The sequence below is a fragment of the Rhinatrema bivittatum genome, chromosome 3, assembly GCF_901001135.1.
Source record: "Rhinatrema bivittatum chromosome 3, aRhiBiv1.1, whole genome shotgun sequence".
NCBI lineage: Eukaryota > Metazoa > Chordata > Amphibia > Gymnophiona > Rhinatrematidae > Rhinatrema > Rhinatrema bivittatum.
This window is the reverse complement of record NC_042617.1, coordinates 155,503,101-155,528,121: the sequence shown is the minus strand read 5'-3', so window position 1 is coordinate 155,528,121 and position 25,021 is coordinate 155,503,101. Positions and strand designations below refer to the sequence as shown.

General features: G+C 43.9%; 1 protein-coding gene across 1 annotated transcript in view; it reads right to left on the bottom strand.

The window, feature by feature from the left end:
- The window catches only part of DISC1 (DISC1 scaffold protein), a 699,528-nt gene that overhangs the window by 572,796 nt on the left and 101,711 nt on the right, over positions 1–25,021 (bottom strand). The window contains exons 3-4 of the mRNA XM_029593853.1: positions 8,563–8,632; positions 8,271–8,405 (exon numbers count right to left, since the gene is read on the bottom strand). Coding sequence (XP_029449713.1) covers positions 8,271–8,405; positions 8,563–8,632 — 205 coding nt within the window. The remainder of the gene's footprint in view (positions 1–8,270; positions 8,406–8,562; positions 8,633–25,021) is intronic.

The following is a 25,021-nucleotide window of genomic DNA, read 5'->3' as shown; positions in this document are numbered from 1 at the left end:
TAGCATGGCGGCTTGATTAATATGGAAAGCTGACACAACTTTTGTTAGAAGCTTCAGGTGGGTAGGGAGTACCAGTCAGTTCTGGAAGATTTGCATACAAGGATAATGAAATAAAGCATTAAATTCACTGACTCTTTTAGCTGAGGTTACTGCTACAAGGAATATTACTTTCCATGTTATAAACTTCAGACAAGCAGATTCTAGAAGTTCAAAACAGCGGCTTCATCAGTTGTGTCAGAACCACGTTTATATCCTATGGAATGGGAGGTTTTATAATTGATGATTTAATATGCCACAAACCTATCATAATTTGAATACCAATGGATAAATGGAAATAGGCTTACCCTGAGATTGAACATGGCGAGATCTGAATTAAAAAAGAGAGCAAATAATTCAGTAACTCTTTGGGTTCAAATGTGAATGGATCCAAGCTGTTGGGTTGGCACCATATGAAAATCCTTTTCCATTTAAAATCATAAGGTTTCATAGTTGACAATTTTCTGGTAGATACTATTATGTTCTCCAGTTCTTTGAGTAAGCATAAGAACATAAGAAAATAAGAAAATGCCATACTGGGTCAGACCAAGGGTCCATCAAGCCCAGCATCCTGTTTCCAACAGTGGCCAATCCAGGCCATAAGAACCTGGCAAGTACCCAAAAACTAAGTCTATTCCATGTTACCATTGCTAATGGCAGTGGCTATTCTCTAAGTGAACTTAATAGCAGGTAATGGACTTCTCCTCCAAGAACTTATCCAATCCTTTTTTAAACACAGCTATACTAACCTGCACTAACCACGTCCTCTGGCAACAAATTCCAGAGTTTAATTGTGTGTTGAGTAAAAAAGAACTTTCTCCGATTAGTTTTAAATGTGCCCCATGCTAACTTCATGGAGGACCCCCTAGTCTTTCTACTATCCGAAAGAGTAAATAACCGATTCACATCTACCCATTCTAGACCTCTCATGATTTTAAACACCTCTATCATATCCCCCCTCAGTCATCTCTTCTCCAAGCTGAAAAGTCCTAACCTCTTTAGTCTTTCCTCATAGGGGAGTTGTTCCATTCCCCTTATCATTTTGGTGGCCCTTCTCTGTACCTTCTCCAAGCATATTTATTTTATCATTGAACATTCAACACCCAAGCTGAATGAAACAGGTGCCCCTCCTCTTGAGTTAGTAATGATGGATCTGACCTAAGAGGTATCAAAGGATGGCTGGATAGCTGAAGTATATATGCAAACCAAACTTCTCTGGATCATACTGGAGCTCAAGAAGATCAGTCAGGCCTGATCTTTGAGCACTTTTTGTACCATTTTGGTTATCAGTGGAAACACTGGAAAAGCATACATGAATGAGATCTACATTCCAGTCTAGCAGAAAAGTGACCTGAGCTGATCTGAGTTTGCTGGGAAAAAAGGAGCAAAACATTTTTATTTTCTTTGCTCTGAGGCAAACAGTTTGATTGCAGGAAATCCCTATAGATTAAACAGTCTGTTAGATGTTGACTGCTGAAGAGACCACTCATGTAGTTGAAAACCTCTGCTGAGGCGATCTGTCAACATACTGGAGATCCCTGGAAGATAGGTCACTGGCAGGTCAGCTTAATGTTTTCATTATTATTATTATTATTATTATTTAATTTGATTGATCGCTGATAAATCAGTTGTCAAAGCGATTTACAATATCAAAAGGTTACATAAAACACATTCAAAATTAAAACAAACATTTCAAACAATATTAAAAAACATTCTTATATTTTTATCACTTCTTGGCAAGAGTGCAAGACTTTATGTCACCTTGCTTCTTCATGAAGAACATGGCGACTTGACTGCCCATTTGAATGAGATGCTCTTTCCCTGAAGATAGCATGAGAAAGTCGATAAAAGGTATAGGACTGCACTCAAATTGAGGAGATTGATCTGAAATTATTTTTCTTGGAATGACCAAGTTCCTTGAGTTCAAAAAGGGTCTTTGTGGGCCCACCAATCCTTTGTGAAGACATCCATTGTCAACGTTACTTGGCAAGGAGGTAGATATAGTTGTGCTCCTTCCTGAAGAATGAAGGTGTCTAGCCACCAGCATAAATCCTGTTTCACTTCTGTTGAGATTTTCAAGTTGGTTGTTGAAGGCCCATTTCAGGAAACATATGTGAAGGAGAGTTAATGACACTACGTTAACTGCTGCCACCATGTGCCTGAGAACAACCCAGATGCATAGCCAGAACAGATTTTTTGGCGGGGACCCAAGGTTAACATGGGTGGGCAGTATGTAAAAAAGTCTTATTAGTTGTACTCTTATCCATAAATAATGCCTTAAAGTGCATCTGACAAAGAATTTCTAAGTAGTTTGCAACAGCTGTTATGCATCATGAGTGAAACTTTAAAATATTTTAAATTAATTATTTGAAGCACTTGCCAATGCTATATATGCCTTATTAATCTGTATTAATTTTATTGCAGTTTATAAATACACAAGAATATCATGTAGGTAGCAAACACCACAAACATCAGACCCAATCAATCATGTAATAAAACAAATACCAATGTATACTTTCATGACTCCTCTTTCTAGAAAGGCAGAGACTATCATAATTACAATAAAATAGCAATAATCATAAGAACGAGTGCAGAGCAGAACTAGGACAGTTCACATTACAACCCAACATGCAAAAAAAAAAAAAAATTTTTCAAACTCTGGTATCACCTCAGCAAAACAAAATTCTTCCACTGCTATACACTTTGGGGTCGATTTTAAAAGGAATGTGCGCGTGTTCATGTGCACGCAGTTCCCGGCACGCACACATGGATGCTCCGATTTTATAACATGCGTGCATATTCCAACTGCTAAACAAAAAAAAGTCTTTTTTTTTTTACCTGTGACTGATCTTTTCATTTTTCTAATCGGTTGGTCCTGGTCTCTTTTTTCCACTTATCCCTTATCAGTCTTTTCCAAATTCCTTCTTCTGTTTCTTCTCTCTCCTCCTATCTTCTTCCCTTCCTGCCTTATACACACACACACACACACACTCTTTCTCTCTCTCACACACTTGTTCTCACAAGAAGCTCCCACTCTCCTAATAATTCCTAACATTTTGTTTGCTTTTTTGACTGATGCCATACACTGAACAGAGGATTTCAAAGAATATTCCACTATGATGCCCAGGTCCTTTCCTGGGTGATAACTCCCAATATGTAACCTAACATCACTCTCTCACTCACACAAATACATACACAAGTTCTCACATGCTTTCCCTTACATACACACAAGGGGTAGATTTTTAAAATTTGCATGCGTGCGTCCATGTGCGTGCGCTACCCGGCGGTAAATGTTTACCACTTTTCAGACTAATAAGTTTATTTTTATAGATCCTTTGCACCTGGAAACTTTGATATAGGCCAATATTTAGAAGCCATTTAGCCACACGCGGCTAAATTCTAGCTACATAATGAGTTGTGCACCTAGAATTTAGCTTATTCCTTAAGGCATTGCAGTATGCTCAAACTTCTGCTGCTAGGATAATTATTGGCACACCAATGCGTGAGCATCTCTCACCAATTTTGAAGAGTTTACATTGGCTCCCTGTCAAATGAAGGATCTCTTTTAAGATACTGATGCTAGTTTTTAAAGATTTGAATGCTATTGTTTCCCCCGAGTTATAATGCAGCCCTGAAATTATAATGTCCATGATGAACCTTAAGATCCTCTAGCCAAATGCTTTTGAATGTTCCTTCTCCTAGGATCATTCATCTTGACAAATCTTGGGAGAGACATTTTTACGACCAGGGCCCTGTTTTGTGGAACTCTCTCCATCGAAGTCTTAAGGAAGAGTCTTCTTTGCTAAAATTTAGGAAACTATTTTCTCAGGCTTACGCGTAATGTGAATGCAGCAGGAAGCAGGCTTTATGATGTGAACTGACGTATAAGAACAGAGGGCCAGTACCGTTTATAGATTAAATATGATTATGAATGTAGTCAGTTAGAGATAAGGTATTTTATTTTTTAAAATGTGTCTTGTCTATGTTTTATTATTTATGTTTTTATGAATGTTTCTTGTAAGCCACTAAGTAATTTTGATTTGCGGTTTATACATTTTAAATAAATAAATAAATAAATAAATAAATAAATAAATAAATAAGCAAGCCCCTCGCACAACCTCTCGTGCCAAAGGAGCATAGCGTCTGCTTCCTGTTCTCTGGCAACCGAGGAATCTGGACCTCATCTCATCTCATCTCAGCTCTATGAAAGAAATGCAACATACATCTATATGGCTCCAACCCTAGAGGAATTTCCCCATCCTCCAAGGAATACGTATCGGTTTCATCATAAGTGCCCTCCAGGTACCTATCGGAGCAACCCGTGGCAGGCCTAGACTTACTCCGAAGCTTACCTGCAACACCGGGTGCGTGGGAATCAGAAGACTGAGATCCTGATTTGCTATTAACTGGGGCCAATGATTGCACCTGAAGAAAAGACTGCAGACTTTGGAAAAAATCCACCCAAGAACAGATAGACAGATCCAGGCCAAAATCAGGAGGCTTTAGTACTGCGCCCATTGAACTACTTTCCTCTGCTGAGGAACCAGTTAAGGGAGTCCCAATTCCAAGAAAGATCTCAGCAACTCTTTTCCCATTCCCACAACAAGCTGGGAAGGACTGGGCTTAGCAAAATCAGATGGAGACAAGTCTCCTTGAGCCTCCAAACAGTGCTATTAATTGCATCAGTAGCATGGGATCTTCTTAGTGTTTGGGTAATTGCCAGGTCCTTGTGGCCTGGTTTGGCCTCTTTTAGAAACAGGATGCTGGGCTTGATGGACCCATGGTCTGACCCAGCATGGCAATTTCTTATGTTCTTATGTTATGTTCTTAAATTAGAGGGAATACCAGGCTGAGATGGCCGAATATGGCAAGCACCACACAGGGCAAGGTGCTTAGGCTTCTTTGCTATTGGCACCAAAATAAATCTCACACTCTAAATGGACTCCGAGAAGAATGTGTGTCTAGCTGAGCTTGTCGCTTGAAAAAGATTGGATGCCCAAAAATCAGGTGTCCAATATACCCAGTCAGCTGGATGCCCAATTTCCCGTGCATCCAACTCTTAGGCGCTGGGAATCATACCACTGTGAGTCCAATTAGGCACCCTCAGGCACACTTCCAAGTGCTCCAGAAGGTGTCCTATGCGCACAACTGTGTGCCCATATGTGCTCAAATGGATTTCCAGCTAGGTGCATTATTAGATGCGCAGTTGGGCATCCAGCACGAACCGACGTCCTGAAGAGGGCAGACTTACGCACCGTGGAAAAGCGCGAGAAATCCACCACAGCCTACAATTCAGCAAAGTTCTGAGCCTGAGAGCAGGGCCTAGCCCAAAAGACTGCTCAACCTGCCAGGCTGCCCGACTTCCCAACTCCTCCAGAGGTGGGAATATACATCGGAGTGGTGCGCTAAGCAGAGAGACCGGAAGGGAAAGGAATCCCTAAAATCAACTCCCTTTTTTAACTCTTTACCTGAGTTCAACCTGTCCTGGCCGAGAATGGATTCGGTCTCTGGCTGCAGGGGGAAAGGGCATATTATACCTTCCACCGTCTCACTCAGCTTCCAGCACCCACTTGCCTTTCAGCTGTTTTTTTTTACAGGTAAGTCCGCTACCAGACCAAGGCACTCATCTGAGGGAGAATCCACCAAAATCACCTCAGGAAATCTCAACTGAGGGAAGGACCATAAGGTATCACCACAGGAGGGCGGGGCAATAAACTTCTATCCTTCTTTCTCCTTCAATTAAACTTCAACGCAATCCCCAGTAGGGCGATGCACATTCACCATCTGCTAGAGACAGAGAATACTGGCAGGCTGATGTCAGTGCAGGGGTATACATATAATGTGTCGTCAGCTTTGCTCTGTCTCCATCTGCTAGTAAAGGTGCATAACCCAACTGGTTTAGGATCCACTTGTCTGAACGCTAAGAAAATTGACATTAGAAGCACTGTTGTCAGAACAGGGACAACTAAAAATCAGGTGGGGGGGGGGGTTGTTTGTTTGTGAGCATATGCTGATTGCAAAATCACAACCTTCCTATAAGTGATGTGTTCATTTACAGAATTGTCTTCAAAACAATTTTTAGTCATCTTAAAAATACGCAATCCAAAGACTGCTTTTTGACAATAACATTTCTCATCAAAATAACCCTAATATTTGTTTTTATTCCCTTTGGTTTTAACATTTCACCTTTACTTACTAATTTCACTGGTCTTCAGCAAAGGCACCTTAGCTTCCCTCTGTGAAAAGCTTGTACAGAAAATGTGTAAATCAAGTTTAAGTCACTATATAAACTCCTTACAAGATGCAACTTAAGCTTTAATTATTTTTGTCAACTACCACAAAATGCACAGAAATGAATAAAGAGTAACAGCAGTACTTTTGAAAAGATGATATTATGCAAGCTGGCTAGACATAACTGCATGATATGGGAACTAAAAATTCACACGTGTCAAATCACATCACATCAAGTACTGAGGACATAAGAGAATTCTGGTAGAACTCTGTTCTTTCTGCATTCCGAAGATGGGCTCCAGGCGATTAATCTTTTTATATAGAGATGAATTGGGAATAGTAAAAAATTTCATCTACTGAACTATTTTAGCTATCCCAAGTCACAAACCGTAGATTCAGTAATTATAATCAGAGCCTCTGGTTTCCTGTGGCAGATATTTCAAGATTCCACAGCAAAAATTAGCAAAATTCTGTAGCAGATTTTTTTACATGGCAAATTTGCATGATTTTGCATCTTTCACTATGCAAAAAAAGGTATTTTTATTGAAAATCTTTCATGTTGTTTTTAAATAATTGCATTGCCTCCCTTTCCCCCTGAAACTGGAAGTCCTGCTTGCAACCCCTCCCCTATTATGACTGTATGACTACACTGCAAAGGTGATGTTCTTGAGCCTAGGAGAGAGAGGGAAGATTAGGCTGCAGCAGCAACAGCCTCAAACAATAGAGGGATGCAGAGGGACGAACTGAGCAGCATGCTCTCTAGCTCAGAGGTGAGCGAACTATAGCCTGTGGGCCAAATCCAGCCCATCACCATCTTTCATCTGGCCTGCCTATCTCTTGCACAAGTACATTATATGCGGCCTGTCAATGCTGTCTACCCGAATGTCACGCTTGTGACATGCTGACCTGCGAGACATCGGGCCTTGGCTGATGACAGGCAGGTCAGAGCTTGGTGCTATTATACACTGGCGGGGTTCCCGCAAACATGAAGAAGACCTGCACCACAGCACCTGCAGTGATATGCTGACAGGGTTTCCATCCCTTGCCAGCAAGGAGAGGCCATGAGTAATGATGTGCTGGCAGGGCTCCCATCCCCTGCCAGTGAGGAGCGGCCCAAATGATGTTGCATTAGCAGGGTTCCCACCCCCACCAGCAAGGAGAGGCCCCAAGGGATGGCATGCTGGCGGGGGTCCCATTCCCTGCCAGCAAGGAGAGGCCCCACGCTGCAATGGATCTAATGGTATCCTGCTGGCAGGCTTCTGTCATCCAGCCAGCAGGTACACGACGACTTCCTGGGAAGGGGGAGTTAGTTAATAAATAAAAGGGAAGGGGTTTGAATAAGAAAATGAAAAGGGGAGTGAGAGTGAGGTCTGGGAAGAAGGAGAGAGGAAAGGAAGGGAAAGGGTGATGGTGGTAAGGGAATGAGTGGGAGGGAGAGGGTAAGTGAAAGAGGAAGGGAGTGGTGTGAGTGGAGCAGGATCAATGCTAGCATTTTTGCTTCCCCCCTCCTCTGTTTTTTTTTGGGTTTTTTTTAAACACAGAATACCCCACCTAGAACATAAAAACATAAGAAATTGCCATACTGGGTCAGACCAAGAGTTCATCAAGCCCAGCATCCTGTTTCCAACAGTGGCCAATCCAGGCTACAAGTACCTGGCAAGTACCTGGCTATTAAGGAAAGCCAATCAGCATCCAGCTCAGCACTTCCAGACTGAGACAGGACACAATGAATCAGCCCTACAGGTACCATCCGGCATCTGATAATTTAATTTTGCCAAAGGGGAGCTTCAGGTTTGTTGATTCTATGGAGACATTTAAATTATGCGGCAACTGCCTAATTATGTAGTTTCTCCCATGATCACAGGATGGTGGGGATACCAGGCACACTAATTATAATTAAGGCTTCCGCTTTTAGGTTTTTAACTGAAAAACCATGATAAAACACCCCAATGCAAAAAATAAAATAGGTATTTATTAGAAACACTAGAAAAACATCACTTTACCTAGCTCTCTCTCATCCCTCGTTTGTCTACCTTGGATCCTCTGCTTTGTTTTTGTGCCTTTTCCATGTTGACATCTCCTGAGCTGCACAAATGTTTGTATTTGATTCAGTCGGAAAAGATACCCAATAATAGCACCTGCACCACAAAAAACACCTTTTTGACATCCCTAAAGAACCCATAATTAGCTGGAAAATAAACACCTAAATTTACAATTTATAAAATCTAAAATCAGAAGCCTTCATTATAATATACACGCAATAAGGAACAAAACAGAGCAAAATAACACTCTTACCTTTTTCATAGTCATCCTTTTGGACTGCCTTTTCTTGAAGTCTTTGAAGCTTTAACCTTAAAGACTTTATCTACATCAATTAAAAAAACACATTTATTAGCATGCATAATATTACTTTTAAAGATGTAAAAAGTTTGAGTTGATAACAGGCAAATACAACCATTAATTTTATTTATTTATTTATTTATTTATTATTTTTATATACCGATGTTCCTGTATAATATACATATCACACCGGTTTACAAGGAACTAAAACTGTTATGGCATTTTATAATGCCATAACAACACTGTATTAAACATTTATACTTATATTTCCTTTTGTTTTATGCACTACTCTGGAATTGGAATTGAATGATGCAACAAACCATCCTTGACCAATCATTGGCGGCTGATGTCACAGATGAATGTAATTTACCACTATGAAAAAAAAAAGGCACTTTGGAAGTTACAGTCACGCTAGGAGTTAGTTAATTTAACATCTTTTCAAACAAAATTGCATTCACATCCAATGAGCAAAATACATAGGGCTACATTTTAAAGATGAATGGCAAAGACTTATCTGGCTAACTTACAAGGGATATTCAGCAGAACGACTATGCTGCTGAATGTCCCCAAATATATCACTGGTTAGCCAGATAAGTCTTATCTGGCTAACTTTAGACCTGATATTGAGCAGGTCTAACTTATCTGGCTAAAATAACTATGTTAGCCGGATAAGTATCTCCTCCTTGGAACGCCCATATTCTGCCCACCAGTTAGCCGTATAAGTAGTTATCTGGTGGCTAATGACCAGGATCAGATATTCAGCTACAGCCACTTAGCCGAGTAAATCCTTATTTAGCAGCTACATAGCGCTGAATATCAGCCTCAAAGATTTTCCATTAAAGAGCTGATTCTTCTCATTCATAAGAGGAAGGGATTTCCAAAACAATCTTGACCTTCTGTCACTCATGAGGCACAGAAACATCCCTCCTCATTGTGACTATCTAAAATACTTTTTGTTAGTCCCTGAGCTAGACAAGAGAGTATAAAACAATAAGGCAGGATGTTTTGGGAACAAACTGGTCCAATATAAGCTAAGCTGGCTGCTTTGGGAACTACAATGTCCATAATTCTTTGCAGTTGGGGACTGAAGCAGGCAGAGCAAGGAGCAGCTGAGCCTCAGGGATTCATTAGGTTTATAGTAATTGGCTGTCAGCTGCTTAAAGAGGATTGGTTCAGACAGGAAAGGGGAGGCAGGAGACCCAGGAGCAACTGGAGGAACAGAGGCAGTAGAACACCTGAATCTCCCCAAAGCCAAGCCCCGGAAGAAGCCTCTGAGGGAGAGGTGCCAGAGCCAGCTTTATCACAGCTCCCGAACTAAAGTTAAGTCCTCTTTCTCTGAAAAACATCAGGCCGATGCAATATAGCGCTCTCAGCCAAGGGCACTGGTTAGCCAGTGATTGGACACGCATCCACAACCCCTTCTGCTATAAAGGGGACTAGCACCTCCAAAACGCGCGTCCAACCCCCACGAAGCTAATAGCGCTTATCACATGCAAATGCTTGCTGATGAGGCTATTAGCTATTCTCCCCAAATTTAAAAAAAAAAATGTGCACCCGACGCATACATTTTTGCCCTCAGAAATTAACGCCTGCCCGGAGCACACGTTAATTTTTTAGCAACCTAAAAAGAGTGTACAGAAAAGCAGAAACTACTGCTAACAGCCAACTTTTCCTGGGCGCCCGTTGCTGAGAAGGCTCTGGGTTTCAACAATTTCCCCCAGCGCCTCCTTTTTAACATGGCAGCCAATTTAAATATTAAATCGGGCGCCCTGGAGAGATCGATTGCCACGCGTTGGTAGAGCGGGTGCTCAATCATCAGCGCCCATTTTCCCTGTGCCAATATTGCATCGATCAGTTAGTGATTAGAAACCATTAGTTATAGGAGGAGGAAGTGACGTCATCCATGCTGACAGCAGCCTGAATCTATGGCTCCTCTGATCCGACACAGCATCTAAAAGAATCGGGCACTCCCCCGGCGCCGAATTGGGACCAAACTGCATACAGAGCACCCCAGCACCTCGCTGATGTCGAGTCGGAAAAAACCGCTCGATTTTAAAAAGTATTCCTACTACAAACTAGCGCTGCCTGAGGACTCGCTGGAAGACAACATGGCGGCCGGCAGCGTGGCCGCAGCGGAATCGCCGGTGGAGATCACAGAAGACCAGCTGGATACCTCAGAATTACCTACCCGGGCGGACATGCAGAGGTGGTTCGCGGATCTAAAGCATGAACTAGCAGCTAACACAGCCGATCTGCGAGCATCGATAGAAGATATTAAAGGGGACCTGGCTGAGAACGGGAGGCGCCTGTTCGAGGTGGAAACCAGAGCAGAGGCAAACAGTGAGGAAGTAAAGGTAAATCGCGAAAACCTTACCCTCATCCAAACTGAAGTGGACCGTCTCCAAGAAAAGGTTGAGGATCTAGAGAATAGGTCCCGCCGGAACAACCTCCGTTTTCGGGGTGTGCCTGAGCTCGCGGACTATGCAAATTGTGGGGCTGTAGTTAAACAGATTTGCACCATGCTCCTGACTGCTGGCGAGCCGGACCAGCCCCCCCATGAGACAACGGAGGTTCAGCTTGTTAGGGCACACCGGGTGCTGGGCCCGAGGATTAACAATCTGCCCAAGGATATTATTGCCTGTTTCCAGGACTATGTTTTAAAAGAGAAGATTGCAGGCATTGCCCGGCGACAAAACAAGTGGCAATGGCAAGGCCACGAGGTCATGATCTTTATAGACCTTTCCCCGGTGACCATTAAAAAACGGCGGGACTTTAAGCCTGTTACTGAGCTATTGAGAAGGGAAGAAATCCGCTACAGATGGCTATTTCCGTTTGGGCTGTCTTTCTCAGTGAAAGGAGAAGCGCACCGAGTGAAAACCCCGGGGGAGGCCTCGCAGGTGCTACAGGCGGCGGGCTTTGGAGCGGTTGCGGAGCTGCCCGCGGCTCCTAAGCCACCTATGCGCAAGGAAGATCCGCCCAGGTGGCAAAGGATTAACCGAGGGGATAAGAGGCTCCGGAGACATCCGGATCACGGCCCACAAGGATGAGCTGTGTCTACACTCTTGTTGCTGGTTGCTCTAAGTTTGGACAGGGCGGCTACTTTTCTCTAGTGCTGCGTCGAGAAGGCGCAGACTCTGCTGGAATTCACTAGCCCTGTTTGGTTGCAGGACCTTTGGATTGTTTATCCTCCGTTTTACATTAGCTTGTCCTGCTATATCTTTGTATATTGTTGGTCCCTATAAGTTTAATTGCTACTTTGATATTTTCAGCGGGAGTGCTGGAATGTTTATTGTTGTTTACCTAAAAGGTTTAAAGCTGTTGGAGGGGGTAGACTGTTGCTGGAATGATTGTATCCTCCCAGATTCACAGGGTGTGGGCCTCTGCGGAGGACCATACCGCTTGGGGGGTGGGGCGGCGCGGGGAGGGGGACTAGAGGTGGGAAAGCATTTTGTTTACTTTAGGGATGGGGGATGGTCAGATGTTTGCTTGGGGGACAGGATGGGTGTCTACTGTTGTCTAGCGTTTGACAGACATCAATCAGATACTTAACTTGTTATTATCATGACGACCATACACATTCAAACCTTAAATGTTAAGGGACTCAATACCCCCTTAAAACGTCAATCCCTTTTTTCAGACTTGACTCAGCACCACACTATGATAGCGTTTTTACAAGAAACACATCTGAAAAAACGCTATGAACGCTTACTACAGCGTTTATCCGGGACAATATTGGGCTGCGCGACCATTAGCCCATAAATATTTGGGGGTGGGAATTCTTATTCATAAGGACCTGCACTATGAACTTCTTAGTTGTTACTCAGACCCAGAGGGACGATATGTCTTAGTCAATGTAGCCATTGCGGGAGTTAAGTACTCACTACTTAGTGTCTATGCTCCTAATGCAGCTCAGGATATTTTCCTGGCTCGCTTGTCGCAGTTTCTTGATCTGAGTGCAGAGGGCCACCTCCTTATCGGAGAGGATTTTAATTTAACCACGAATCCTAGACTAGATAATTCTAATAGCCGCACTTCCAACAAGCGGCGGGAGCGTCAGGGCTTCCATAGCTTCTTAAGGCGTTATAGCCTGATTGATACGTGGCGGGTTTGGCATCCCAAGCAGAGACAGTATACCTTTTATTCCAGGGCCCACAAAACGTATTCCAGAATTGATTACCTACTGGTTGATAAGGGATGTGCTAATCAGGTTGCTTATCCTGCTATCGGGGCTGCCACCTGGTCTGACCACGGACCGGTGTCTTTACAATTGGCTGTACTGGCGACTGACCCTGGACAACGCTACTGGAGGCTCAATGATAGCTTGTTGGAAGATGAGGGCTTCTGCGCTACTCTGTACTCTGATCTACAGGAATACTTGCTGATTAACGATAGCCCAGAAATTGCCCCGACTACGCTATGGGACTGTCTCAAGGCAGTGACCCGGGGCAAACTTATAGCTAAAGGAGCCTCTCTTAAGAAGCAAAAGCAGAAGGATAAGCTAGAGACTATCCAACAGCTTCAGCATTTGGGCCTTATTCATGCTCAAACGGGGGATGCCCGTATTTTACGCCAGATGGACCAACTGCGTATGCACCTGGTATCCATAGAGGCGGCACAGATAGCTTACCGGCTAACCCGGGCAAAAATAACTTTTTTATGAAGGGGGGAATAAGGCGGGAAAACACCTGGCCCGTAAACTAAAGGCTAGGCAACTTCAATGCCATATAGTGAAGGTAAAGGACGAGAGAGGGGATATTATTACCTCTACTTCTGCTATCAGACAGCGCTTTTTGCGATTCTACTCTGATTTATACGCCTCCAACGCTAACATTAGCCAGGAAGCAATAGTGGAATATTTACAGACTATCCCGCTCCCACAGGTGTCTCCTGAGGACCAAAAGTTTTTATCCCGTGACATCACGGCAGCGGAAGTATCGTGGGCGATCAAATCCTTAAAAGCAGGCAAATCTCCGGGCTTAGATGGGTTCACTGCCGTTTTCTACAAAAAATTTGCTCATGTTTTGATAGCCCCCCTAGTAAAAATTATTTAATTCGCTTCAACACAGCACTCTCTTTCTAGGGAGGCCAATTTAGCTGGAGTGACTTTGATAGGTAAGCCCGGGCGCGACCCTATGGTTTGCGGCTCTTACCGCCCCATCTCCCTGCTCAATCTGGACTTGAAACTTTTAGCGAAAATCCTGGCCCAAAGGCTAAACACCTTCCTGCCTGCTTTAGTTCACTCTGAACAGGCTGGGTTTATACCAGGTCGGATGGCATCCGATAATGTTCGGAAGGCTGTGGATGCCATGTGGTGGGCTCGCACTCAGAAGATTCCCATGGCCTTGCTGGCAGTGGATGCTGAAAAGGCCTTTGACTACGTGCACTGGCCTTTTTTATTCCAAACCCTACAAAAGTATAATTTTGGGGACAAATTTTTGAGCTGGATTCACAAATTATATGAGGGGCCGACAGCCTGCTTAAAAAATTAATGGGGGTTACTCTCCCTCTTTGCTGTCCAGCGGGGAACCCGGCAAGGTTGCCCCTTATCCCCCCTCCTTTTTGCACTTTTCCTGGAACCCTTTACCTATCGCATCCGGCATAATAATAACATAGCAGGGGTTCAGGCAGGGGAGTTCTCCTCCAAACTGTCCCTTTTTGCAGATGATTTACTGTTTACCATTACCGACCCCTTGTTCTCCTTACAGACAATTACGAGGGAACTCCAGGCTTTCAGTGCAGTTTCCGGTTTCACCATTAATTGGGATAAGTCAGAACTATTTAATGTCACCCTGGCCCCAGAGATAGCAACACAGATCACACACCAATTCCCTTTTCGATGGGCAAAGACTAAGTTAAAATATTTGGGGATTTACCTGGGTCCGGGCTCTGATCTGTTTCAACTCAATTACCCGCCGTTGCTGGCTAAAATATATCAGGAGCTGGAGGAATGGGACCGCTATCATATCTCCTGGCTGGGGAGACTGGCGGTCCTAAAAATGAACATTTTACCTCGCTTATTATATTTGTTTCAAACCTTGCCACTGGTCATCCCTGGCACACTTCTAGCAAAGTGGCAAAAGCGGCTGAATAAATACCTCTGGAAGGGGAGGAGACCCAGGATAGCTCGGGACACTTTGTACCTCCCGCGGCAGCGGGGGGGGTATGGGTGTGCCGGATCTTGCTAAGTACCTTGGGGCTGCTCAGCTCAAAGCGGCGATTGATTGGCACTGTGTTCAGCGTAGTAAGCCGTGGGCACAACTAGAACAGGCGATACTTGGGTCTCTTCCCCTGGGGGCCCTGTTGTGGCAGCCGAGATCTTCCTGGCTTCCTGTGGTGCAGTTGCCAGGTTCTGTGGAGGCAACCCTTGCCGCCTGGTCTCAATGGAGGAAGGCGCTGGTGGGCACACAATCTGTTTTTCATAGTACATACTTATTTCACCACTCCGCTTTCCGGCCAGCGGGACACCCTCGGGTTTTCTCTCATTGGATTGCGCAAGGTGTAACTCAATTTGCCCATATCTGGGAGCCGGGGGGGCTGATCCCATTTGCATTACTTAGGGATCGGTTTCATTTGCCCAGGGGGGACCAATTCAAATATTTGCAAGTTAGACATTATTGTCTACAGCACCAGGTGGCAGGTGACCTATCAAAGGGCATACCTACCTTTGAAAGTATGTGCCGCCACGCGGATCACGTTGATAATCATATCTCAAATCTCTATAGTCTACTATCTGGTCGATTTAATTTATCAGCACCTCATATACAGGCATGGCAACTGGATCTGCAATGTACCTGGGGGGAGGAGGACTGGTTGCGGGTGTTCCAGGGACTGCGGAAAGGTCTAATTCCGCCCTGCATATTGAGAACGGTTATAAACTATTCTTTAGGTGGTATATAACTCCGACCCGCCTCCAACACATTATCCCGCACTCTGACGGTCTTTGCTGGAAGCGTTGTGGTGAAAGGGGAACCTTTTTCCACCTTTGGTGGACGTGCTCTGAGATACAGAAACTATGGATCCTGGTATCTCAATGGATTGCAAGGGTACTAAAAATACAGTTCCAGTTGACTCCGGCGCAAGCTCTGCTTAATAACGACAGGACAGACGGATATAAATACCATGATTATTTTATTAAATATGTGGTTACCGCAACGAGATGTTCGATAGCTCAGCTTTGGAAGGATCCACGAGTCCCAACGCTGCACATGATCCAAGCCTCTGTTCAACATATCCATAGTTTGGGACGTATCACGGCTTACAAAAATAACTCACTCCATATCTTTCACAAGACCTGGGGCCTCTATGAACGCTGGCAACATTGCTTCCTTTGAATGGTCTATTGTATTATGCAGGCGAGAGGAGTCGGCAGCAATGCCTAGTGTTGGGCTCGGCCTTTCACCTGTCCTGTCCATGCAATTTATTGTGGACATCTGTGCCTTATCCTCTTTATTTGTATCTGGCTGAACACCTCTAAAGGGGGGAGGGGGGGATTTGGGAATCTCATTTATCTATACTGGCGATTAATGTTAGCTGGTTCCTTCACAATTTTTATGTATTTGCTCACATTGCTCTATGCCAGCGAATTGTGTCTAGGATGTATGACATTGCCAATAAAAATTTAAAACTAAAAAAAAAAAAAAAAAAAAAAAAGAAACCATTAGTTATAGGGTGCTTAGAAAATTAAGCATGAACAAGAGAAGGGTTTCAGAAGGCTTAGGTCTCTGTGAGACAAACTATATGCAGGAAGAGGGGAAATTATGTGGGGCTGAAGTGTTACTGCATTTTATGTCTGTGTTTTTTTTGTTGTTATCATCTTACTGAAGCACCGCTGTAAGTGTGAGGGCTAGATCTCTAACAGGCCGATGCAATACAGTGCGCTCAGCCAAGTGCACTGTTTAACCCATGGTTGGATGCGCATTCTTGCCTGGAGCACGCATTAATTCTTGAAGAGCCCAAAAAATTAACAGAAAAGCAGAAAATACTGCTTTTCTGTTCCTTTTTTCAGTTCCTCCAGCTTAATATCGTTGCGATATTAAGTCGGAGGAACTGAAATAGAAGAATTTTTTTAAAAGGGTGCCGGCGGTCAGGTTAGGAAAAGGGACACTCAATTAACAAGCATCCGTTTTCCTAACCCGTGGCTGTGCACAAGTTAGGAAAAAGGACGCTCATAAAATTGAGCATCCATTTTCCTCACCAGTGACAGACACCTCTCCCAGGCACCTGCTTGCCGAGGATACGCTAGAGGCGCGCAACTTCCCCCAGCACCTCCTTTTTACCACGGCACCCGATTTAAATATTAAATCAGGCACCCGGGAGAGGTGGATCGGCGCGCAGTAAGGGAGCTCAATCATGAGCATCCGTTTAATGCCTAAGACACTCTATCATATGTAGCTTCCCTAGTGCTAACAACTGTCTCTAGCCACTCTCATTTAAGACCCCGTGTTTTAGGCCCACAGTTTCCTTCTTTCTGTTCAGTAGATCACAAAGACCTGGTCTAAGACTGCCATTAAACTACCCTCGTTATCCAGGACACTGTCTTATAAGTCTAGGCTTTCTACATTTTGCAAAATGAATCACTCTCAGGCCGTTGCAATACAATATTTGTATAGGGGGGGAGGTAATAGCTAATAGCCTCATCAACATGAATTTACTTGTGATGATTGCTATTAGCTACGTGCTCGATTGGACGCACGTTTTGGGTGCATTAACCCCCATTTTGCATCTAAAAACGCACATTCAATTGCGTGTTAAGCCGTGCACTGGCCGCAGCACACAGTATTGCATCACCCTGTCTGTGTTTATTCTAGTTAAAAACCAACATGCAAAAAAAAAGCACTTCAGAACAACGCTCCTTATATTTCTCTTAAGTTAATTTGTAGTTTCCTCATAATCACTAGTGCAGCTCAAATGCAATCCATAGCAATTTTTATTGTTCATAATCAAAACCATCTAGTTAACACAGGTTCAATTCTCAATATGTTTGCTTTAACACTTTTCTAATCACCCAATTGTTTCCAGTGTTTGACTGGGAAAGTACAGCAAAGTAACTACTACTTGAATAACCTCAGAATTTTTAAGTTTCCTTGATACATTTTCTCTATCACTTTTCAGTTGCTCATCAGACAGGAGCATAATGTTTTAACTAAGAGGCAGCATAAAAACTCTACTTTTAAGAGAACTCACAGGAGGCAAACAGCCGGCTATTCCAGCTTCCTCTTTCAATTTAAGGCAGTGGTGAATTTAAACAAAACAAATCTCCCTAAATCAGATAGCTAGCTCTACTTTAACATAATAGTTTTCTGAGTTACAATCACTTACAGGAGGCATATTTCCGATTTATCCTCCTTTACCTTGAACCCCGATACTAAACCATAACCACGCATTTCCCCCAGTAGCACTCTTAAGAGACTCATCCAGAGATTCCAAGGTAAACAGTAGGCCATCAGCGAAATAAAGTCATTTTGTAACTATTCTCACCAATCTGTATCTCTTTTATTCCTTCTTCCCTATATATCCATTCTGCAAATGGTTCAAGAGGCAGGGCAAAGGCGAGGGGGACAGTGGGGAGAGAGCTGCCAGAGCATAGTGACATCACTGTAAGCATGCCTCGGCTTAGCCGCGCGACTCTTTCAATGAGCTGGGGAAAAGCGCTGCTTCTGCTGTGGCGGGCCGGGTGAGGAGAATTGCAGCGGAACTGGAAGAGCTGCCACCCTCCGGCCTCAGTTCAGGAGTTCCTACTGCTGCCAGTCCCTACCCGGGGAGAGATCACAGCTGTTGCTTACCCAGGGGAAAAGAAATAGTGAGGTAGGGGAGAAGAATGGGCAAAGAGGCCAGAGAGAATGAGGAGATGGGAATGGGAAAAACGAGGAAAAACGTTTAAAAAAAAAAAAAAAAAAGAAAAGTAATAGTTAAATAAGCAAATCAAAACATGAGAAAATAAAGACAAAGAAAAATACAAAGACAGAGAGAAAAACATTTTGTACACACTAGTCAAAAGAACCCGGCATTGCTCGGGGTGTGTGGTTCAACAGGCAGATGGAGTTCCTCAGCCACAAGTGAAACTTTTCAAAAGCACTTCTCTCCCTTTGGTCCTGCAGAACTTCAACACATCTTCTTACTTTATTCCAATCCTCTCTGGCCTTGGTCTCCTCAGACACGCCCTCTCTGCTCCTTCTAACTCTTAATTCCTGAATGGCTTTGAGGAAACCCCCATTCTCCTTTCAGCTTCTTGACTCCTTCTGGAACCTCTTAGCACTACTGGATGTGGCACCTGCTCCTTCTCCTTGGCTCAAACCCCTCCAGAGCCTCCCACCCTGAGACACCTTCCTCAGTAACCAGCAGTTAACCCTCATGGAACAACCTCTTTCATACGACTCTGATACATTCCCTTATTAGCCTGTATCAAAGTGCCACTCGTATACTGGCGCACACTTCCACGCATTCCACTTGACCCCTAAAGCTGTAAAATTCCATGTTTTAATATATGGCTGCATTCACTTTAAACAATTTCCAATATCCATATGTCATCTAGTGGCCAGAGTGCCACACTATAAGAACATAAGAAATTGCCATGCTGGGTTTAGACCAAGGGTCCAACAAGCCCAGCATCCAGTTTCCAATAGAGGCCAAAACCAGGCCACAAGAACCTGTTCGAGCGATACAAGCCTTTTATATATACAGATATGACGTAACCCATTTTGGGGGGCCCCAACCAATTGCATGAATAGAAAGGGGGCTACAGCTCAAAATGTTTGCTCAACCCTAAGTTATAGAATGGATTTCAGGAAATTGATGATGTATCCCAAGGACTGAAGACTCTTCATTGTATAAAGAGTGGATGCATATGATCCCTGAAAGGTATTGCTGGATATGAGCCAGTCATTTAGGTAAGGATACACAAAGATATTCCTTTTCCTTAAATGGGCTGCTATTACTGCGAGGTAATTTGTGAATACCCTGGGTGGAGCTTAGCATCCTTAGAGGAGGACATAATACTAGTAATCCTTAGAAGCTATAGCCAATGATAGGAATTTCCTGTGATCCTTGTGAATCAAAATGTGCATGTAAGCATCCTTGAGGTACAGTGTGTTGCGGTCCTGCCCGTGAGGAGCTCGGGCAGGCTCCTTACCTTCACGCGGCCAGTCAGGCTGCGGGCGCTGCAGTCTTTGCGGGGGCACGCTGCCATTGCCGAGCTTCTTTCCAGCCTCTGCCGGTCCTGTGCGGCAGGGTCGGGCCGCCGGGAACTCTCCCATGCGGCTGGGACCTCCGCTGCCGCGCCGGCTCTTCCCCGACGCTCTGCAAGCCTTCCCGGGGTCTTCAGCCGGCAGGGAGGCCGTCCCTGCCGGTGCCCATAGTCTCCTACAGCCCTCTCTGTTTCCTGCAGCCAGCCTGGAGTTCTCTCGTCCCGTGACTGGAAGCCACCTCTGCTACGCTGCCTTCCTGGCTTCCTCAGGCCTTCCACGTGGCTGAGGACGCCACCAGCTTCCAGCTCTCTCTCATCCAGCTTTCTAAGGCGCGGGCGCGTGCCTCTCTCCTCCTCTTCAAGGGCCAGCCAGGTGTGGCCCCCTGCTGACCCCTCCCTGGGCGTTGTCCTCTTCAGCCCTACAAAAGGGCTCAGCGTCCATTCCAGCTTTGCCTTCGCAAGGAGTTGGTCACTCCTGGGATCCTGCTGTCCTTCGCTCCAGGAGTCGTCCTTGTTCCAGCACTTCTTCAAGGTCCTGTGTTTCCTGTTCTTCGTTGGAGCTCCTCGTCTTGTCTTATTGTCTACATTCCAGTTCTGATGTTCACCTGCTGTTCCAGATGTCCGTGTGCCAGCCCTAAGGTCTGTCTCCTAATCCAGTACCTGTGTTCCAGTCCAGATGTTTGTTCCTGATATCCGTGATCCAGCTTGATGTTGCTTCTCCTGATCCTGAAGTTCGTGAGTCTGTCTTGCTCTTCTGAATCCCTGGTTCCTCGTTCCTGAGTCTTCTGTACGCTTGGTACCTCGCGGCAAAGGCAGGAGGTAATTTCAGACGGCACCGGGCAAGTGTACAGAAAAGCAGAAAAAACTGCTTTTCTGTACACCCTCCGACTTAATATCATAGCGATATTAAGTCGGAGGCTGCAAAAATTAAAAAAATTAAATAAAAATCTTCTTAAAAAAAAAAAAAAATGTGCCGCGGCCCACGAGTTGGAAAACGAACACTCAATTTTGCCGGCGTCCTTGTTCCGAACCCGTGGTTGTCAGCAGGTTCGACAACAGACGCCGGTATAATTAAGCGTCGGCTGTCAGACCCGCTGATAGCCACCACTTCCGCCAATAATGAGGCGCTAGGGACGCGCTAGTGTCCCTAGCACCTCCTTATTAGCGCAGGCCCTAATTTAAATACTGAATGGAGTCCCCAGGAGAGGTGCTTGGGTGAGCGTTGGGAGAGCAGTTGCTCGCCTCGGAGCACCGGCTCTCCCGCACAGTTTACTGTATGGACCTGATTGTGAGGCTTATCTAATGGTTTACTGCACCCTTCTTACGGGACCGGAGGAAGGACAGATGGCCCAACTACCTGCCTCTGCAGACCATAAGAACATAAGAACATGCCACACTGGGTCAGACTAAGGGTCCATCAAGCCCAGCATCCTGTATCCAACAGAGGCCAATCCAGGACATAAGAACCTGGCAAGTACCCAAAAACTAAGTCTATTCCATGTTACCGTTGCTAGTAATAGCGGTGGTTATTATCTAAGTCAACTTAATTAATAGCAGGTAATGGACTTCTCTTCCAAGAACTTATCCAATCCTTTTTTAAACACAGCTATACTAACTTCACTAACCACATCCTCTGGCAACAAATTCCAGAGTTTAATTGTACGTTGAATAAAAAAGAACTTTCTCTGATTAGTTTTAAATGTGCCACATGCTAACTTCATGTAGTGCCTTCTAGTCTTTCTACTATCCGAAAGAGTAAATAACCGATTCACATCTACCCGTTCTAGACCTCTCATGATTTTAAACACCTCTATCATATCCCCCCCTCAGCCGTCTCTTCTCCAAGCTGAAAAGTCCTAACCTCTTTAGTCTTTCCTCATAGGGGAGCTGTTCCATTCCCCTTATCATTTTGGTAGCCCTTCTCTGTACCTTCTCCATCACAATTATATCTTTTTTGAGATGCGGCGACCAGAATTCTACACAATATTCAAGGTACGGTCTCAACATGGAGCGATACAGAGGCATTATGACATTTTCCGTTTTATTCACCATTCCCTTTCTAATAATTCCCAACATTGTTTGCTTTTTTGACTGCCGCAGCACACTGAACCGATGATTTCAATGTGTTATCCACTATGACGCCTAGATCTCTTTCTTGGGTTGTAGCACCTAATATGGAACCTAACATTGTGTAACTATAGCATGGGTTATTTTTCCCTATATGCATCACCTTGCACTTATCCACATTAAACTTTATCTACCACCAATGGGACAGTGCTATACTAGGGTACAAATTATATCGCAATGACAGAGAGTCACATCTGGGAGATGGGGGTGGCGCTATATGTCCAGCATGGCATAGAGTCCAACAGGATAAACATCCAGCATGAGACTAAATGCACAATCAAATCTTTATGGGTAGAAATCCCTAGTGTGTTGGGGAAGAATATAGTGATATGAGTATACTACCATCCACCTGGCCAAGATGGTGAGTCGAATAGTGAAATGCTAAGAGAAATTAAGGAAGCTAACCAAATTGGTAGTGTAGTAATAATGGGAGATTTCAATTACCCTAATATTGTCTGGGTAAATGTAACATCAGAACATGCTCGAGAGATAAAGTTCCTGGATGGAATAAATGAAGGTTTTATGGAGCAATTGAAACCAACAAAAGAGGGAGCAATTTTAGATCTAATTCTCAGTGGAGAACAAGATTTGGTGAGAGAGGTAACTGTGGTGGGGCCGCTTGGCAATAGTGATCATAATATGATCAAATTTGAATTAATGACTGGAAGGGGGACAGTAAGCAAATCCACAGCTCTAGTGCTAAACTTTCAAAAGGGAAACTTTGAGAAAATGAGAAAAATAGAAAAAAACTGAAAGGAGCAGCTATAAAGGTAAAAAGTGTGCAAGAGGCGTGGACATTGTTAAAAAAAAATACCATCCTAGAAGCACAGTCCAGATGTATTCCACACGTTAAGAAAGGAGGAAGGAAGGCAAAACAATTACCGGCATAGTTAAAAAGTGAAGTGAAAGAGGCTATTTTAGCCAAAAGATCTTCATTCAAAAACTGGAAGAAGGATCCAACAGGAGAAAATAGGATAAAGCATAAGCGTTGGCAAGTTAAATGTAAGACATTGATAAGACAGGCTAAGAGAGAATTTGAAAAGAAGTTGGCAGTAGAGGCAAAAACTCACAGTAAAAACCTTTTTAAACATATCCGAAGCAGAAAGCCTGTGACGGAGTCAGTTGGACCGTTAGATGATCGAGGGGTTAAAGGGGCACTTAGAGAAGATAAGGCCATCGCGGAAAGATTAAATGATTTCTTTGCTTCGGTGTTTACTGAAGAGGATGTTGGGGAGGTACCCGTAATGGAGAAGGTTTTCATGGGTAATAATTCAGATGGACTGAACCAAATCACGGTAAACCTAGAAGATGTGGTAGGACTGATTGACAAACTGAACAGTAGTAAATCACCTAGACCGGATAGTATATACCCCAAGGTTCGGAAGGAACTCAAAAATGAAATTTCAGATCTATTAGTAAAAATTTGTAACCTATCATTAAAATCATCCATTGTACCTGAAGACTGGAGGGTAACTAATGTAACCTCAATATTTAAAAAGGGTTCCAGGGGCGATCCAGGAAACTACCGAACAGTTAGCCTGTCTTCAGTGCCAGGAAAAATAGTGGAAAGTGTTCTAAAGATCAAAATCAAAGAGCATATAGAAAGGCATGGTTTAATGGAACAAAGTCAGCATGGCTTTACCCAAGGCAAGTCTTGCCTCACAAATCTGCTGCACTTTATTGAAGTGGTTAATAAAATGTAGATAAAGGTGAACTGGTGGATGTAGTGTATTTTGATTTTCAAAAGGCATTTGACAAAGTTCCTCATGAGAGGCTTCTAGGAAAAGTAAAAAGTCATGGGATAGGTGGCGATGTCCTTTCGTGGATTACAAACTGGTTAAAAGACAGGAAACAGAGAGTAGGATTAAATGGTCAATTTTCTCAGTGGAGGGGGGTGGGCAGTGGAGTGCCTCAGGGATATGTAATGGGACCCATGCTTTTCAATATATTTATAAATGATCTGAAAAAGAATACGACGAATGAGGTAATCAAATTTGCAGATGATAAAAAATTATTCAGAGTAGTTAAATCACAAGTGGATTGTGATAAATTGCAGGAGGACCTTGTGAGACTGGAAAATTGGGTATCCAAATGGCAGATGATATTTAATGTGGATAAGTGCAAGGTGATGCATATAGGGAAAAATCACCCATTATGAGGCAAAGTTACCTTCTTCACAGTCCTCATTCAACTTCGCACCGGATCACTGCACACGGAGACCATTTCTTTCTTGATACTAGACAAGGCTATCCACTCCATGGTCCTTGGACTGCCATGGTTACAACTACACACACCTCAATTCGATTGGAGCACTCTACAATTGTCCCACAGGGGTAACTCCTACCATGGAAAGTGCTTGGAGGTTGTGTCCCCGATGCCTTGCCTATCTACTACAACATCTATTCCGGGTCTTTTGCTGCAGTACTCCTCCTTCAAAGACGTGTTCTCCAAGAAATCCGCGGACACTTTGCCACCTCACTGCTCATTTCATTGTGCTTTTAACATATTGCCTAACACTGAGCCTCGCTGAGGAAGGCCATGTCTGAATATATTCAAGAGAATTTGGCGAAAGGCTTCATTTGGCCTTCAAAGACTCCCACTGAAGCTGGGTTCTTTTTTGTGCGAAAAAAGAATGGCTCCTTCCAGCCATGCATAGATTAACACGGCTTAAATGAGATTATCCAGAAGGATCACTACCCCTTGCCATTAATTTCTGAACTTTTTGACAGGCTCCAAGGGGCCAAGATATTTACCAAATTGGACCTCAGAGGAGCGTATAACTTGGTCAGGATACGCCAGGGTGACGAATGGAAAACCACATTTAACACCCACGATGGCCATTTTGAATATCTGGTAATGCCGTTTGGCCTCTGCAACGCCCCGGCGGTATTTCAGAATATGATGAACAAAATCTTTAGAGACATGCTCTACAGTTGTGTCGTGGTTTATCTGGATGATATCCTGGTATTTTCACAAGACCTCCAGAGCCATCACTTGGACATCGCCAACATCCTACAACGCTTAAGGGATAACCAGTTATATGCCAAACTGGAGAAATGCTCTTTTCACCAGGAATCTGTCCCTTTTCTAGGCTACATGGTCTCA